Source organism: Felis catus, chromosome C1 (genome assembly GCF_018350175.1).
Source record: "Felis catus isolate Fca126 chromosome C1, F.catus_Fca126_mat1.0, whole genome shotgun sequence".
Classification (NCBI taxonomy): Eukaryota; Metazoa; Chordata; class Mammalia; order Carnivora; family Felidae; genus Felis; species Felis catus.
The window spans coordinates 188,105,205-188,122,223 of record NC_058375.1 but is presented as its reverse complement, the minus strand read 5'-3'; the positions used below and the strand labels follow the sequence as shown (position 1 = coordinate 188,122,223).

General features: G+C 40.2%; 1 protein-coding gene, 1 non-coding gene and 1 pseudogene across 3 annotated transcripts in view; 1 reads left to right on the top strand and 2 right to left on the bottom strand.

Annotated features, from left to right (window-relative positions):
• NOP58 (NOP58 ribonucleoprotein) overlaps positions 1-9,083 on the bottom strand; it is a 35,467-nt gene extending 26,384 nt beyond the window's left edge. The window contains exons 1-2 of one of the 2 annotated variants that reach the window (XM_045034294.1): positions 8,828-9,083; positions 531-607 (exon numbers count right to left, since the gene is read on the bottom strand). In XM_045034294.1, the coding sequence (XP_044890229.1) occupies positions 531-607; positions 8,828-8,872 (122 nt within the window). In that variant the 5' untranslated portion in view covers positions 8,873-9,083. Of the gene's footprint in view, positions 1-530; positions 614-8,827 lie in introns of those variants that run through there. The other variant, XM_045034295.1, reaches the window with a different exon arrangement.
• Positions 9,084-12,938: 3,855 nt separating this feature from the next.
• Positions 12,939-13,070, bottom strand: LOC111562160. The gene has a single exon (XR_002745204.1). It is a non-coding gene; the product is annotated as a small nucleolar RNA SNORA18 (small nucleolar RNA).
• Positions 13,071-16,420: 3,350 nt separating this feature from the next.
• LOC111561983 lies at positions 16,421-16,571 on the top strand (annotated as a pseudogene).
• The last annotated feature ends 448 nt before the right edge of the window (positions 16,572-17,019 follow it).

The window sequence follows — 17,019 nt, the reverse complement described above, 5'->3', positions numbered from 1 at the left end:
ATGAAGCATACAGCCCTTTAAAAAGAAAAACTAGTCTTCTATTGTCCCTAAAATAGTATTGTCTTAATTAAGGAAGGTTTTCTTATCTGCCAAGGAACAAAAACCCTGGGATCCCTTAAATACATTTAACAATACAAAGATTTTAGGAAAAAATAGTAATTTCGACTTATTGTGCCTCACCGCATCCCCATTTCCACCCTTTTGAAGTGGCATCTGTTGGTGTCTATGCCTGCATAAACGCATACACAGATCTAAGAGAACCTGGAAACAATGGGATCACATATGTTATCACTGAGAAGCATGATTTTCTTGGTATACCACAGTCCTCTCCCCAGGTCACCAAAAGATCTATAGATATACTACTATTTATTCAGCAATTCTATTACTTGGGCCCCCTGGTTAACTCAGCTGATAGAGCACGCAACCCTTGGATCTCGGGGTCATGAGTTCAAGCCCTGCACTGGGTGTAGACATTACTTAAAAAAACACACCTAAATGTTAACTAAATTCTTAGTTTCAAGATGACTTACATTTTATTTGCTTTCTCTGGAGTTTCAAATTCTTTCCACAAACTATCAACCTCTTGAAGTTTCTTCTCATTCAAAACCTGTAACAAATATTTAAATGGCATAGCTTAGACATATATAACTACACTCTTCAAGTACAACTGTACATGTAAAATGAGAGTGGTGAAAGCTATGTTCTCATTGAAATAACACCAATTTTTTACCCACCATAAATGCGTGATCAAATTAGCAGCTCAAGTGGCCCATTTAATAACTGGATGGAATTCAGTTGATGACTTTGTTTAAAACTTCCCATTTCGAAGGAGTCACTAACACCTTCACAAAACACAGGTTTTTTAATTTTTTAAAAATATTTATTCATTTTCGAAAAGAGAGAGAGAGAGAGAGAGAGAGAGAGAGAGAGAGACAGAGCGTGAGTGGGGGAGGGGCGGGCGACAGAATCTGAACCAGGCTCCAGGCTCTGGGCTGACAGCACAGAACGCAATGCGGGGCTTGGACTCACAAACCGTGAGATTATGACCTGAGCTAAAGTCGGACGCTTAACCGACTGAGCCACACAGGCGCACCAGCATATGTTTATAGAACAACAAAAGACTTTATTTCCCTACTTTCTAGAATAAAGAATAAATTTTATTTACTGCTTATGATCACCCTAACATCAAAGTACTAAGGATTTCTCTAAAACTGAGATACTATCAATTTACATCCTGTTATAAGAAAACTTAAAATGAAAAGGGAAAAAAGGGGCACTTTAAATCTATGAAACAGTCATTAACAATTAGGCATATATATTTAAGGCTTTTTGACAGTCTTCTCAACATTTTATTTATGCATACTTTTCAGAATCACACTATACCATTTAGCATAACATGGACACAATTATAGGTTTTGACAACGTAGAATTAGACTGTATGAAAATATCACCATCTTATGCTCTTATAGAAGTTTAAGGTCTTTCTAAATTTTCCTTATTCTCCTTCAGAAAACAGTTTTGTATGTATACATGTTGTATTTCTATAAGACATACTTTACTAGAAGTGCGGTTAATTGATCATACAGGAAATGCATATTTTATATTTGACAGATGCTACCAAAATGCCTTCAAGAGAGTCTATTAGTTTCATTTAAATCAAGTTAAAAGGGACGCCTGGGTGGCTCAGTCAGTTAAGCGTCCGACTTCGGCTCAGGTCATGTTCTCGCAGGTGAGTTTGAGCCCTGCGTTGGGCTCTGTGCTGGCAACTCAGAGCCTGGAGCCTGTTTCAGATTCTGTGTGTGTGTGTGTCTCTCTCTCTCTGCCCCTCCCCTGCTCACACTCTGTCTCTGTCTCTCAAAAATAAAAACAAACATTAAAAACAAAGAGTTAATAAAACATGTCCCACACTCTCACTAATTCTTGATGGGATAAGTCAACTGCCCAAGCATAACACAGGGTAGACTCAATCCTAAAAACCATTTCCTCCGGATTTAACATCCTTGAAACTGACATGCCTTACAACTGATGGGAGGTAAATTTAATTAGCAGTGTAAAATAATAGCATATTAAATTTGGTGAAATATAATACACAGATATTATGTCTTCTTGTGGGAAAAATACTCAACTGATAAATTTAAAACTATACCTTACTGATAAACATTTTATCAAATCCATTATCACAGAATATTTACACAGTAAGATTTATTGCCCAGTTACATCTAGTGTATATTTTTGTGATAAACATAATTACAATACTTCAAGTTGCATTTAATTTCTGTCAGACAAGTATGGCAAGATGATTTTAAGGAGGATTCGTTGTGGGGGTGCCTGGGTAGCTCAGTCAGTTGGGCATCTGCCTCTTGATCTGGGCTCAGGTCATGATCCTAGGGTTGTGGGATCAAGCCCTGTGTTGTGCTCCGTGCTGGCTGTGGGGCCGGGCTTGGGATTCCCTGCCCCACCCATCACCCTCTGCCTCTCTTCCTTAAAAAAGAAGGAGGGGAGGGAGAGGGAGAGAGGAGTTGTTGTGTTCTTTAAATTTAATCTCATACAGACAAATTACATATATTCACAAAACTTGAGAAGTCGGTCAAAACAAATCGAAATGAAAAAACTTAAAAGAACAGAGTAAGAGCACTACATGATCACAAAACATAGTGTTTGTATTAAAAAATTACAAGCTGGGGTGTCTGGCTAGCTCAGTCAAGAGAGTATGTGACTCTTGATCTTGTGTTGCATCCACACGACTCCTGAAACCGAATGCTACGGGCACCAGTGACAGTCACAACAAAGTTTATTACAATGAGAGGCAAGGCCGACCGAACGGGACCAACACTCTTGATAAGAGTGCGGCCCCGAACAGCCGGGGTACAGAGTTTTTATAACCGATCACATCGTTTTATCATCACCTGGGAACAGAACAAAGAAACAGGTTCCAGATGAGTTAGAAACAGTTGCCTAATGAGGTGTTTACTTTAGACTTTCTGCCTCTAAGTTGCAACCAGTGGATCTCCTTGACCCTGCCTCTGATGCTCTTCTCTTTGAACTTTTGTTTCCTTAATTGGTGAAGCCTAATTTACAAGGGTATGAGGAGTAGTTTACCAGAGCAAAGCAAGGCTGTTATCTCTTAACCTTCAGTGTCAACACAAAGCTGTTATTTTTCAAGGTAAGCATTAGCCCTACACTACAATTTAACCCTTACACTTGGGATTGTAAGTTCGAGTCCCACGTTGGGCACAGAGTTTACTTAAAAATGAAATCTTTACAAAAATTACAAGCCACTAACAGTTTCTTTTCTTTTTTTTTTTTTTTTTTTTAAGAGAGACAGAGAGTGAGCGAGCAAGCCCAATGCTGGGCTTGATCATGACCTGAGCCACCCAGGCACCTCTAACAGTTCTATTTTGTATATCAGGAGAACTTCCAACAAATCTCATGAGTGCACTGAAACATTAACTGTTACTTTTTGATTAAGTTCATAGAATAGTCCTAACTTTTGGAAATAGTTTGTTTAGAGAATGCAGCTAAACCATACCCAAAAAGTTCATGAACTGCTGAGAGCGTATGTATCAAACAGGGGACATGACTCATGAGTAAAATTTACATTTTTTCCTAGTTGAAAAGCAAGATAACATTTGGGTAACAACTGGCATAGTTAAGAGATATTATCAGCATTCTAAAAGCAACAAGGGAAATGTAATGAAAACATTCATGACTACGCAAAGGTCTCCAAAGACTGTTACAAACAAAACCTTGTTACTAAATGTTTCCAATTGTGCTACAACATACTGAAGAGAACATTACTAATAAAGACAGTCTGAACAAAGTAAGAGGTAACTGCTACATTTTCTGTAAAATGTGCCTCAAATTTTAGTCATTTTCAGACAGAGAAATCTGAAAACATTTGTATACAAAGTCCATTTCAAGTTTTATCATTTTGGATGAAGATACAATAATTTCCATTTCCAAGTAGAAACAGTGTGTAGTTATTACCATTAAAACATTTAGCAGGCTGCGGAGCCTGGGTGGCTTAATCGACTTCAGCTTGGGTCATGATCTTGTAGTTTGTGAGTTCGAGCCCTGCGTCAAGGCTCTCTGCTGACAGCTCAGAGCCTGGAGCCTGCTTCAGATTCTGTGTCTTCCTCTTTCTCCCCCTCCCCCACTTGTGCTCAGTCTCTCTCTCAAAAATAAATAAACATTAAAAAAAAATTTAGCAGGCTATTATTGTTCTTAGTTTTAAAACTAGTCTTTATATCTTATACATACTGTAGAGAGCAAGATTGTCTCTCACTCAGGTCAAGCAGTAACTTATGTCACAAGCAACCAAGGGCATTCCACTTAAGACCCCATACTGCCGAAACTAGCACCAGCTGAGACATACTCAGAAAAGATAACCAATAGAAACATAAGAGGTTTGTCAATCAGGACTTATTAAGTCCTTTTTAAAATGGAAGATTTCTGCAGTAAACTGTCAAAACTTTCTTAACACTGATCCTTTCACATCTGACCACATCAAAAAGGTAGCTGCTGTCCAAGACCCTGCCTGACTGATCTCTGAACAAAACAGAGATCTTCCACTGCTTGAATATAATAAGCAGTAAGTTCTGTGAGCTGACCTGGACCAGACCAAGGCCACATCTCAACTGTGCAATCAAAGACTTCCTTTCCCCCGTTCTATCTTATTTGTTGTGTAACCTGTCTTGTGCTTTGCTTTCTGTAATGTGTAAGAAGTCAAGTTAAACAGGTAGTGAAATGTTGAGTCTGGAATCCTGAACCTGAGTTATAATTATATTAACCTTGCTCTAACACTGAAAAAAGCTGATACTGTGGAAAGACACAATTCATTTGTGTGCCTGCCTTCACAGCATGAGACATACTTATTTACAGATCAAACTAAATATCCATGGGGCTCCTGGGTGGCGCAGTCAATTAAGCATCTGACTCTTGATCTCGACTGAGGTCATGATCTCACGGTCCATGAGTTTGAGCCCCTCGTCAGGCTCTGTGCTGACAGTTTGGAGCCTAGAGCCTGCTTGGGATTCTGTCTCTCCCTCTCTCTGCCCCTCCCCTGCTTGTGCTCTGTCTCTCAAAATAAAATAAAATAAAATAAAATAAAAAACCCTAAATATCCAGGATTTGCTTCAAAACAATGTGGGGAGGGGAATGAGAGAGGACACAAAATGGGCCTGCTGAAGCTGAGTAATGGGGTACATGGAGAGTCTTTATATAATCTACTTGTCTCCTTGAAAACTTTCACAATAAAAAGTAAAAACAAACGCATCCCACAGCATGCCAGATAGTCCTAGGGTATCCTCCTCTATTCCACACAAGCATGAAATTTATAAGCAGGAAAGGGCACATTATTATCAAAAGTGACTGTCCCTAATTTTCACTTTTTAATTGGTTATTTTGAGACTTCCTATGTTTTATTTAAATCTTCAATGCTGGAGTGCCTGGGTGGCCCCACTTGGGCTCAGGTCATGATCTCAATGAGTTTGAGCCCTGCACTGGTGCAGAACCTGCTTGGGATTCTCTCTCTGCCCTTCCCCCACTCTCATGGGTGTGTCCACGTACGCTCTCACAACATAAATAAATTTAAAAAAACAAACATTCAATGCTAACCTAAAAAATTTTTTTTAATCTTTATTTACTTTTGAGAAAGAGAGCACGTGAGCAAGGGAGCAGGGGAGGAATGGGGGGCGGGGGGACACACAATCTGAAGCAGGCTCCAGACTGAGCAGTCAGCATAGAGCCCAAGGCAGGGCTTGAACTCACAAACCACGAAATCATGACCTGAGCCAAGCTGGGATGCTTAACTGACTGAGCCACCCAGGCTCCCCTCAATGCTATTTTAAAGTTTTATTTCACAAACAAAATGGTTAAGCATTGTTCTATGAAACTTGTGTGAGTTGTTACACAGGATGACTTGGAATAGTTTCAAGTGTGAATTATTCAAAAAGGAACAAATTGATACATGCAACATGGATTAACTTCAAAAGCGTAAGTGAAAAAAGCCAGACACAAAAAAACTATTACTTCACTTACATGAAATATCTAGAAATGACAAAATTATACAGACAGTGGTTGCCTAGAGCTCGGTCTGACTTTGACTTGCAAATGGCCAGAACTTTACTTTTTAAGAGGAAGTACTCTAAACTGGATTGTAACTTGCACAGGTGTATAAGTTCTACTAAAATGTATCAATCTGCATCATTTACAATAAGTGAGTTATACAGTATGTAAGCTATACTCAAATGCAGCTGGAAAACCATACTGCTCACTAATCATATTATACATGACCTGTGGTATACACCTAAAAAAAAAATCTCTTCCTCATGGCCTTGAGGAAATAAAAGAACACAGAGAGCTGCACTCTACAATGTGATTATTAAAACCAAAAGATGCCTTTAATCTTGCTATGTGTGCCACACTACAAGGAACACAGGTTGAGTTTTTACAATATTCTAAAAATAACAACAGTTCTTTCAGTATTGTCTTTGTATTCACATAACCATGTTAACACAGTAATTTTTTTAGAAAGTATTTAATTCTTTGTGAATCACTCTGTATATGTGGCTACATACACAGCGTATATATGCTATATACACACTGGAACATGATAACAGAATAAATGTATTCCATACTATGACCTGAGGTTTAAAAAGTTTTAAAAATTTCTTGGGGCTTCTGGGTGGCTCAGTTGGTTGAATGTCCACTTGATTTTGGCTCAGGTCACCATCCCAGAGTGGTGACATCCAGCCCAGCATTGGACTCTGCTGCTGAGCATGGAGCCTGCTTTAGATTTTCACCCCCACCCTTGTGTGTGCCTTCTCTTTCTCTCTCAAACTCAAACAAAACACCAAAACAACAGCAACAACAACAAAAGCATTCGTATTAAAGCATGAATTTCATGCAAACCAATATAATTTTATACCCCAGTGTTCTGAAAGATCATGAAAAGGGAGCTAATAATTTTGTACTACATATGCACTTTAATATATAATTTATATACTGTAATATTCACCTTCTCAAGTGTATTTAGCACATTTGGAAAGCATACACTTTCCAAGTGTATTTAGCATATTTTCACAAAACTGTGCAACCACTATTAATTCCAGAACATTTTGTATGATTTTTATTAACAATCAGTAACTGCTATTAATCGCAAATATTTGGAAGTGAAATCATTATTTCAATATACTCAAGCCTTTAGTTATTTATCCATTACATGGAACCATAAACCACAATTTGAACAGTGACTTGCAGATAGCATTAGAAACTGACAGAATACTCAAGACTTATTTTTGTGGAGAACACTCTTCATTAATAGAAACCAGTAATTTATTAAGAAACATGGTTAAGTGTTTTATGACCCAGTCACTACAATTGTAAGTCAATTCCTTCCTAACAATCAGAGGCACACAGTGGACTGCAGAGTTGCCCCTCTCTCTATCAGCGTCCAGTGGACAGTACACAATGACTTCAATTTAGATGAAATTCATCCATATACACAAATTCAAAATATGACAGACCATGCTGGCTAAGAAAATTTGGGCACATGTGCAGAATTCTATTATAAGAATTTAGAAAAGATTGCCAAGAAGCTGGGAAAACGTAAAATAGACATACTCCACATTCCAAAGCTTTCCAAAGTCCCTTAAAATTTCTAATATTGCAATTACAGACAACCCCAATGAGAAAAAATAAGCAAAGCTAGCTTTTGGCTTTTACCATTTTATCTCTTAAAAAATAATAAGTAATGTACCAAGTGCAAATGGAACTGTATTTTCAAAAGTCTGAAGAAAACCTTAAAGTTTTCTCTAAACCAACATTTTGGAAAACTGATTGCAGATTTTCCGCACTCATACCACAGTTTTTTGATTCATAGCTAGAATCTTACTATACATATTTCATCCATTTTTGCCTTAACAGCACATATATGAAAATTTTGTTTTTCGATGCTACATTTGTAGAACTCAGAAGACTGGCTAGCACATGGATAGCACTCAGTTTCTCATTCTTTCTAACAACTCTATAGCATCCTACTACACGAATGTCCCATTGCTCAATCAGCTCCGTGCTGATAAACTTCAAATTTCAAACTTTATTAAGACAACCAAATCTCAAATTGATTACCATCGGCCCAGATATCTCCCTTAGGTATTAAACTTAAAAAATGACGATTTAACAGACACCGCAAGTTTCACAGCCCAAACTGGACCTTTTTAGTATCCTCCCGTCTCCAAAAAAACCCAACCATCTTGTTTTTTTCTTCTCTTCACTACCATCATACCCCACTCACTTCATTCATTAGCCAAACCCACCAGTTCTACCTTCAAAATTTCTCCTGGTATTTATTTCCCTCCGTAGCAACCTTAATCCAAGCAATTTCATCTTGTCTACATTGATGCAAAAATATTCTTCCTTTCTTTCTTGCCTCCTATAATCTATTCTTCATACAGCAAAGCAACTTCATTAAGACAAGTTTAGATCAAGTCATTCCTCTGCTTAAAACCTTTCAATCATTGCTCAAAACCACTAAGAATAAACCCCAAACTCCTCACTTTTACCTGTGAAATTCTAATACAGCTCCCGCTCACCTCTCTCACCAAGCTAAATGCTCTAACACAGAACCCTGCGCCCCAAACGGCGGGGCCACGTGTTCACCGAAACATGCCTCCCAGGCCCAAAGCCTTCCCCCACCTTTCAAGGCAGGAGGACACAAACGGCTCCCACGCGATCCTGAGCAGTGCTGTCTTCTTCTTAGGTCTTTCGCTGTCCTCGCCGGCCCAACACCAGCCTCCCCCCTCCAATGGCTCAATCTCCAACCTACCTTAAAGATGGCGTAGCCGACAGACGTTTCAAATAGCACCAACATGGTGAGGCCGGATTAGGGCCCTGAGCGGCCCGCCGCGAGCTCTGTTATCAGTGAAAAGAAATCAAACTTTCGGCCCGAAAGGTCCGCAAGGCCGCAGCGGGCCAAGCACAAAGCAGCACGCCTTCTTGCAAAGAACCACACCACGTTGCCTAAAGATTCCACACCACACTGCGCAAAGAACGCCTGAAAGCGCCCCTCCTTCTCCAAGGATTCTGGGATATTGCGTCACTTCCGACGGAGAGCGTGCCGTTGCTTCCGATACGTTCCCGCCATCGGAGTTGGGGGGGGAGGGGGAGGAGAGAAAAAAAAAAAAAAAAAGACCGTGTTGTTGCGAGATTTCTTAGGGACTAAAGCGAGCTTTTAAGTGGCTGGACTGAAGGGAAATCCAAGAGGGGAAAAACTTCCCTTTTTATTATTTTTGAAAGGCCCACATAGGATATATTTTACTTTAAGAGAAATGCGCAGCTGTCTCGTCTGTTTACCCCAGGCATCTGGAATCTGGGAAATGCTAGCCCTTTAAGTTTGCTCCCTGGATAGCCCTGCCTTGAAGTGAACTTCTCAGGGTGACACCATCCATGACTGTCTCTGTATTTGCGAGCATTCCTGGCCGTTCTCTTCTCTCCGGCAAATTGATTTTTAGCATAAATGTCTTTCATACATACGTACGCCTCTCCCATTTTTGCTGCAATGATTCTAGGGTATGCATTTAGACTTTATGTCCTTGTCTTAGTGTAATTTGCTTTTCTGGGACTTTTCAGTTTGAGTGACTGATTTCAATACCTCAATTATTCCACAAGTCTGGCTTTCAATAGGAGTGAAATTTCCTTCCTCACTTCCCAGGCTTTATACGCGGATTGCGTGAAAGCATTAAGTTGCAACCTGATGAAAGTTTTGGAACACCAAGTAACTTGATTTTTTTTTCAAGCAGCTCTGCAACCTGGGATCAAATCCTGGACTGAATAACAGGAAAGATGAAGGTGGCGGGGGTCGAGGGTGGCGTGGGGGTGGGAATGGGGGCTGGGGGGAATCAAGTGATTGGGGGAGGGAGTACAGACAAGAGCATGGTTGATTATAGCCATAGGATTCGGTGTGATCAGGGAGGAAAGAGATACTAATATGGCTTGATTAGGAAAGGAAGGGTGAATGGGGTGGCTGGATGAAGTGGAAGCATGGTGTCTGTGGTGTTATATAATTTCACAATATATATCATCTTTTTTTATCTAGTTTTTTTTTTCTGAAGATTTTTTTTTTTTTAAGTAATCGCTACATCCAACTTGAGGCTCAAACTTACAACCCCCAGGGTTAAAAGTGTCATGCTCTACGGACAGAGCCAGCCAGGTGCCCCTGTCTAGTTTTAACTGAAGAGTTATCTGCTAGAAGGAGCATTCTGTATCTTACACTTAATTATATCTGTATAGGGCATCATGTTGTACTAGTCACGAAGTAGGCTCTCATTAAATAATTCTTAACCATTTAATGAATGAATGTTTGCAGGAAGTAAAATTCTTTTTCTTGCATCTAAAGTTTGCATCTTTTGCTCAAAGAGAAATGAAACCATTTATTCAATAAGAAACCTTTTTACTGTGCTTCTCCAAAAACTTGTCTTTGCACATTGCCATTTATATAATCAGCCCAGTGATGCATTAGTCAGGGGTTCTGAGCTGACTCTGGATTTGGATTTGGATCTTGGCCAAATAAAGTAATTCTCCGAAAAATTCCCTGTTGCAAGAGAAAAGTAAGAGATTCAATACTTTATTAAATTAAACAAAGTACTAGATCAAGGGGAGATAGCACAAAGAAGTATAAGGAGGAGAATATGGGAGAGTATAGATAACCCAGAAGAGGGATTTATTACTTTATTAGTGGTTTAACATGGTAAAAGGACAAAGGTAAGAAACATGGTTCTTTTGTTCACTCCCCACCCTCCAGCCCTATCCCTGTCCCAGCTGGAATATAAGCTCCATGAAGGTTCATTGCTGGATGCCCAGTACCAAGTGAGTATCTGGCACATGGTAGGGGCTCCATAAGTACAAATAGTGATGGGTGCATGAACAACTGGAATGAATAATGGGATTAAATTATTTCTAGGTGCCAGTAGAGGCTTCATGTACTTTTGGGGATGGACTGATAATAGCAAAAGAGATCCTTCTGTTACGAGACCTTTGATGTGCCTTGTAATAAATAGAAGGAGATGTTTTGGGTCTTTCATGTAGTTCAAGTAGTAAACATCTTTTATGTAGTCAACAACTATGAATGTTTACTCTCTGTCAGGCTTTATTATAAGCACTAAGGATATACCAATGAATAAAACGTGGAAAAACCTCCACACTTCATGAAACTTATATTCTAGTAAGGGGAAACTAAATAAATAAATGTCTAGTATATTAGAGAGTACTAGATACTACAGAGAAAAATAAAGCAGGACAGGGGAATAAGATATTCTAGGATGGTAAGGAAAGGCCTCATTTAAGTGACATTTGAATAAATGACTTTAGGGGCTCAGTCAGTTAAGTGTCCAACTCGTAGTTTTGGCTTGGGTCATGATCTCACGGTTTGTGAGTTCAAGCCCCTCATCAGGCTCTGTGATGATAGTGCCCCTCCTGTGCACATGCACTCACTCTCTCTCTCTCAAAACAAATAAATAAACTTAAGAAAGAAAGCAAATATGGCAAAACACTAACAATTAAAAAAAATGACTTTAGGGAGCCAACCATCGTGATATCTAGAGGAAAAGTGTTTCAGGCAAAGAGAACAGTTTATTCAAAGAAACCAAGCAGGAGTGTGCCTGGTATGTTCTCAGAACAGTATGACGGGTATTGGAGTGACTATAAATGACCCCATTTTAAAACATGCTCATGTTCACATACAAAGACAGTGCATTAGTTTCCTATTGTTGTAACAAATTACCGCAAATTTAGTGGCTTAAAACAACACAAATTTGTTGTCTGATAGTGGTAGGTAAAAAATGGGCTTCATGGGGCTAAAATCAGTGTGTCAGCAAGACATCTAGAGCTTGTAGGCTCCAGGAGGGAATCTTTTTTTGCCTTTTCGAACTTCTGAAGGTTTCCCACATTCATGGCTCGGCTTCAGTTGTTACATCTCCTCCTCAGACTCTATCTTGCCTCCTTCTTTTAATTATAAGGACTCATGATAATATTGGGTGCATCTGAATAATTAAGAATAACCTCCCTATCTCAAGATTCTTTTTTATTTAAGCCAATAACTTTTTATTTAAGGAATTTTACATGTGATTGCTGCCACTGCCAGTCACCATAGTTCCTCCAAAGTCAGAATCATAATCTTCAAAAAATTCCTTTTAAAAAGAACTTTTTGGGGGTGCCTGGGTGGCTCAGTTGGTTGTGTGTCCAACTTTGGCTGCGGTCATGATCTCATGGTTTGTGAGTTTGAGCCCTGCATCAGGCTCTTTGCTGTCAGTGCAGGGGTCTGCTTCAGATCCTCTGCCCCCTCCCCACTCTCTCTCTCTAAAATAAATAAAGTTAAAAAAAAAAAGAACTGTTGTTCAATCCACAGTTGTCACTGTCAGTCCAGAGTCCTTTCAGTTGGACTTTTTTGATCTCCACTTGAATATGGACAGACTTTTAAAATTCTCCACCTGTAGGGGCGCCTGGGTGGCTCAGTCGGTTGAGCGTCCGACTTCAGCCAGGTCACGATCTCGCGGTCCGGGAGTTCGAGCCCCGCGTCAGGCTCTGGGCTGATGGCTCAGAGCCTGGAGCCTGTTTCCGATTCTGTGTCTCCCTCTCTCTCTGCCCCTCCCCCGTTCATGCTCTGTCTCTCTCTGTCCCAAAAATAAATAAACGCTGAAAAAAAAAATTTAAAATTCTCCACCTGTAATCTTTGGGATCCAATTTCTTTCGGGACACGTTCAGGGTCACAGTCGATGGATCTGCCTGGTTCTCAATTTCAAATACCCTCTGAATGTGAATGAGTTCAAATCATATTCACTCCTAAACTACCACACCCTAGAACTGTACAGATTGTTGAGATATGCCAATACCTAAAATTAAAAAAAAAAATACTATTAGGTCTCTCACAAGTTTTAGCAGGTAGATGTCTTATAATTCTTTCCCACAGATCTAACATATAAGAAATGTGAATAAAGGAAACCACATATGTACTCTATGAGGTGTTTCCAACAATGTAGGTCTACAGAAAAAGCCCCGTTGGGATAGACCTCAATTCCCATCTCAAGATTCTTTTTTTTTTAATTTTTTTAAACATTTATTTATTTTTGAGACAGAGGGAGACAGTGCGACTGGGAGAGGGGCAGAGAGAGAGGGAGACACAGAATCTGAAACAGGCTCTAGGCTCTGAGCTGTCAGCACAGAGCCCGACGCGGGGCTTGAACCCACAGACCACGAGATCATGACCTGAGCCAAAGTCAGACGCCCAACCGACTGAGCCACCCAGGCGCCCCTCCCATCTCAAGATTCTTAACTTAACTGCATTTGCAAATTCCTTTTGCTATGTATGGTAACATTCACAGGTTCTAGGGCTAGAAATGGGCATTTTTTGGTGGGGGCATTATTCTGCCTATCACAGAGAGGCACCATAACTCTCAAAAAATCAGTTACTCTTAAAAAAAATCAGTTATTCTTGGGGGGCCTGGGTGGCTCAGTCAGTTAAGTGTCTGACTCTTGGTTTTGGCTCAGGTCACAATCTCACGGTTCGTGAGTTTAAGACCTGTGTAAGGTTCTGCGCTGGCAGTGTGGAGTCTGCTTGGGAATCTTTCTCCCCTCTCTCATTCCCTCTCCCCCTCAAAAATAAATAAATAAACATTAAAAAAATTTTTTCTTGAATCAGTTACTCTTTTTTTTTATTTTTTTATTTTATATATGAAATTTATTGTCAAATTGGTTTCCATACAACACCCAGTGCTCATCCCAAAAGGTGCCCTCCTCAATACCCATCACCCACCCTCTCCTCCCTCCCACCCCCCAATCAGTTACTTTTTTTAAAAAGATGAGTGATTTTATTTCTAGGTACCTGGAAATAATATGGTAATTTAAGAAAAACAGCCATTTTTTAAGGAATGCATTCTGAGCCACCCAGACCCCCCCCCCCATTTTTTTAAAGTTTATTTTATTTTATTTTTTTTTTTTAAATTTTTTTTTTTTTAACGTTTATTTATTTTTGGGACAGAGAGAGACAGAGCATGAACAGGGGAGGGGCAGAGAGAGGGGGAGACACAGAATCGGAAACAGGCTCCAGGCTCCGAGCCATCAGCCCAGAGCCTGACGCGGGGCTCGAACTCACGGACCGCGAGATCGTGACCTGGCTGAAGTCGGACGCCCAACCGACTGCGCCACCCAGGCGCCCCCTAAAGTTTATTTTATTTTAAAAGAGAGAGAGAAAGAATGAGTGGCAGAGGGACAGAGGGAGAAGAAGACAGAAGAGAATCTCAAGCAGGCTCCATACTCTGCACTGAGCCCCACAGGGGGATTCATCTCATGACTGTGAGATCATGACCTGAGCCAAAATGAAGAGTCAGACAATCAACTGTCAAGGAAAGGATTCTAAAGTATGTAGAGATGAAATGACATGTGTGGAGTTTGCCCTAAGAGAATTCAGGAGAGAAAGAAGATGACAGAGAGGAAGGAAGTTTGCCAAATCTTGATGCTTTTTGTATCTGGGTGATGTATATTTGGGGATGTGAAAAGGTGGCTAAAGAAGATACAATTTGAGTCCTGCTAAATAGATGAGAAACCTATAGAGGGTGATCCAAGTGAAGAGAACTTTCCCTCACCTTTTAAAATGTTTTGTATTTTATGATGCTTTGACATCTTAGGACCTTAGGGACCCAGAGAGGAACTGCCCCTCCCAGAGGTAGTAAAGAACTTGCCTGAGAATAAGCCTTTGATAAGCAAACCAACCAATCCTGAGTCCACCCCTCCTTTTACCAGGTTCCTGCAATTGAGGACACTAACCTCCCACCCTAAACCACTCTAGGGCCAGGTACTGGGCACCAGGGAACCATTCTTATAGCTGGGAGCCCAGGGAAATCAAACTATCCAATCCTAAACCTGCTTAGTTTGCTTATCCTGCCTCACCCCTTCCTTCCCATGAAAACCCAAAGAAAAGCTTTAGCCTACACTTTCCCCTCACTCTGTCTGCCTCATGGTGTTTGCCGTGTAGTCTTGTGTGGTGTGCCATGCCTCCTGCTTCTAGGGATCCATGAGTATAAAAACTTCTTCCTTTATGCCAGTTTCTGTGTCTCCATGTCTTACAATACCTGACTAAAACAAATCTCGAGTACATTTTAAAGTAATCATGCCCTTCCTAAAACAAAACCATATGAGGAGTTAGAAGAATACTACAGATGTAAGCTCAGCAAAAGTAGAGCCTTTATGTGTTTTGTTCACTGCTGAAAGTGGAACGCAACTGTAAAAAACAAACAAACAAACAAACAAACAAACAAACCTATGTGGCATTTACATGGCAAGTGGATGGTGGGCTACAATGAACCCAGTATCTGTCGATGAAAAGATGGTTAGTCATGAGATGCAGTGGCAAAACATTTGGCAGAATTATTGCCTGAGATGACTTGAGCAGCAGACTATGTGTCTACTGACTCCTGGGGGAATAGAAAATAGAAACTTAATAGAGGTTATTTTTAGCAGTGTGTGGCAAGATATTATAAGAAAGGGATGAGATCAGGAAAGAATTCCCTCATGGGTTTGTAAGAAGAAATAGAAGGGAATAGAATCTAAAATTTGGAAACTCGCAGGTAAAACTTCTGCTTCTATACCTCAATTATAAGAAATTAGGGGCAGCAGGGTGGCTCAGTCGGTTGAACGTCTGACTTTGGCTCAGGTCATGATCTCATAGTTCATGAGTTCCAGCCCTGTAATGGGCTTGCTGCTGTCAGTCAGCTCAGAGCCTGCTTTGGATCTTCTTCCCTACCCGCTGCCACCTCTGCCCCTTCCCCGCTTGTGTTATTTCTCTCAAAAATAAATAAATCTTTAAAAAAAATAAGAAGAAATTAGTTAAGGAAGGCTATGAGCTTTTCCTTTGCCTCTTTTTCTTTCCCCTTCATTTCCTTTTCTTTCTTTCTTTTTCTTTCTTTCTTTCTTTCTTCTTTCTTTCTTTCTTTCTTTCTTTTTCTTTCTTTCTTCTTTCTTTCTTTCTTTCTTTCTTTCTTTCTTTCTTTCTTTCTTTCTTTCTTTCTTTCTTTCTTTCTTTCTTTTTCCCTTCCTGAACTATTCCATCCCAAAGTCATTAGGTGGAGCTGAGAAGCTAAGTGACAACATGGTGTCACCTGGACAGAGGGGTCAGAGGTTGACTGGGGTAAGAAAGGTGTCCTTTGGTGGGGAGACCTACCAATGGATGTTAGAACTTGGATAGGGGGAGGGAGACATTCATTCAGATGATTGCCCAGTACAGGATATTGGAGCTTGAGTGGAGTAAGGGCATCCTTATGGAGTAACAGACTGTTATGAAGTATCAGAACCATCAGAGGTGTTGACTCACCCCTACAGAAAGAGAACTTTACAATATTTACCCAGTGGGATTTCAAAATGATGTGATCCTATTGCTTCTTGGCCTTTTGGCTAAGATCAAGTGTAGTATCAAAACGATGTGATCCAGTGAGAACTGTGTGTTCAATTTTTCCTTGTTCTGAATGAGAGTGTTTCAATTTTCCTGTCTTTGTTGCATTACCAATGGGCATGGGTGTGTCTGGGCAGATTATTCGTCTTTTTAGTTCATAGGTCACCAGACCATAAAGAGCCATATCTAAACCTGATAGAGAAAACTGGACATTACCTGGAGAGCTTGGACTTGGAGCTGAATATATTTACTGGGTGGAACTTTGGGCTGTCCTCTTTGGGGATGGGGAGAGTATTATCTATACAAAGGAAAAATATTTGGTGACAAAAAGAGCTGACTCTGCCACAGGCTGCCTACATGGTCACAAATCTCTTTTCCTTTCATTAAGTCACAAGAAAATGACATATTCCAGGCTTACTTGGTTGGGGCCATGAGTCTTGATTCTGGCCAAGAAGATATGGGTAGAAGTCATGTCCCATTTCTTGCCTGTCTTATTATTTCTTTTGACCTTTTGAATGCAGAGAGGATCCAGTCCACATCTCTGAGAAGACCTTGGAACAGGGACTGGTAAATGATCACCC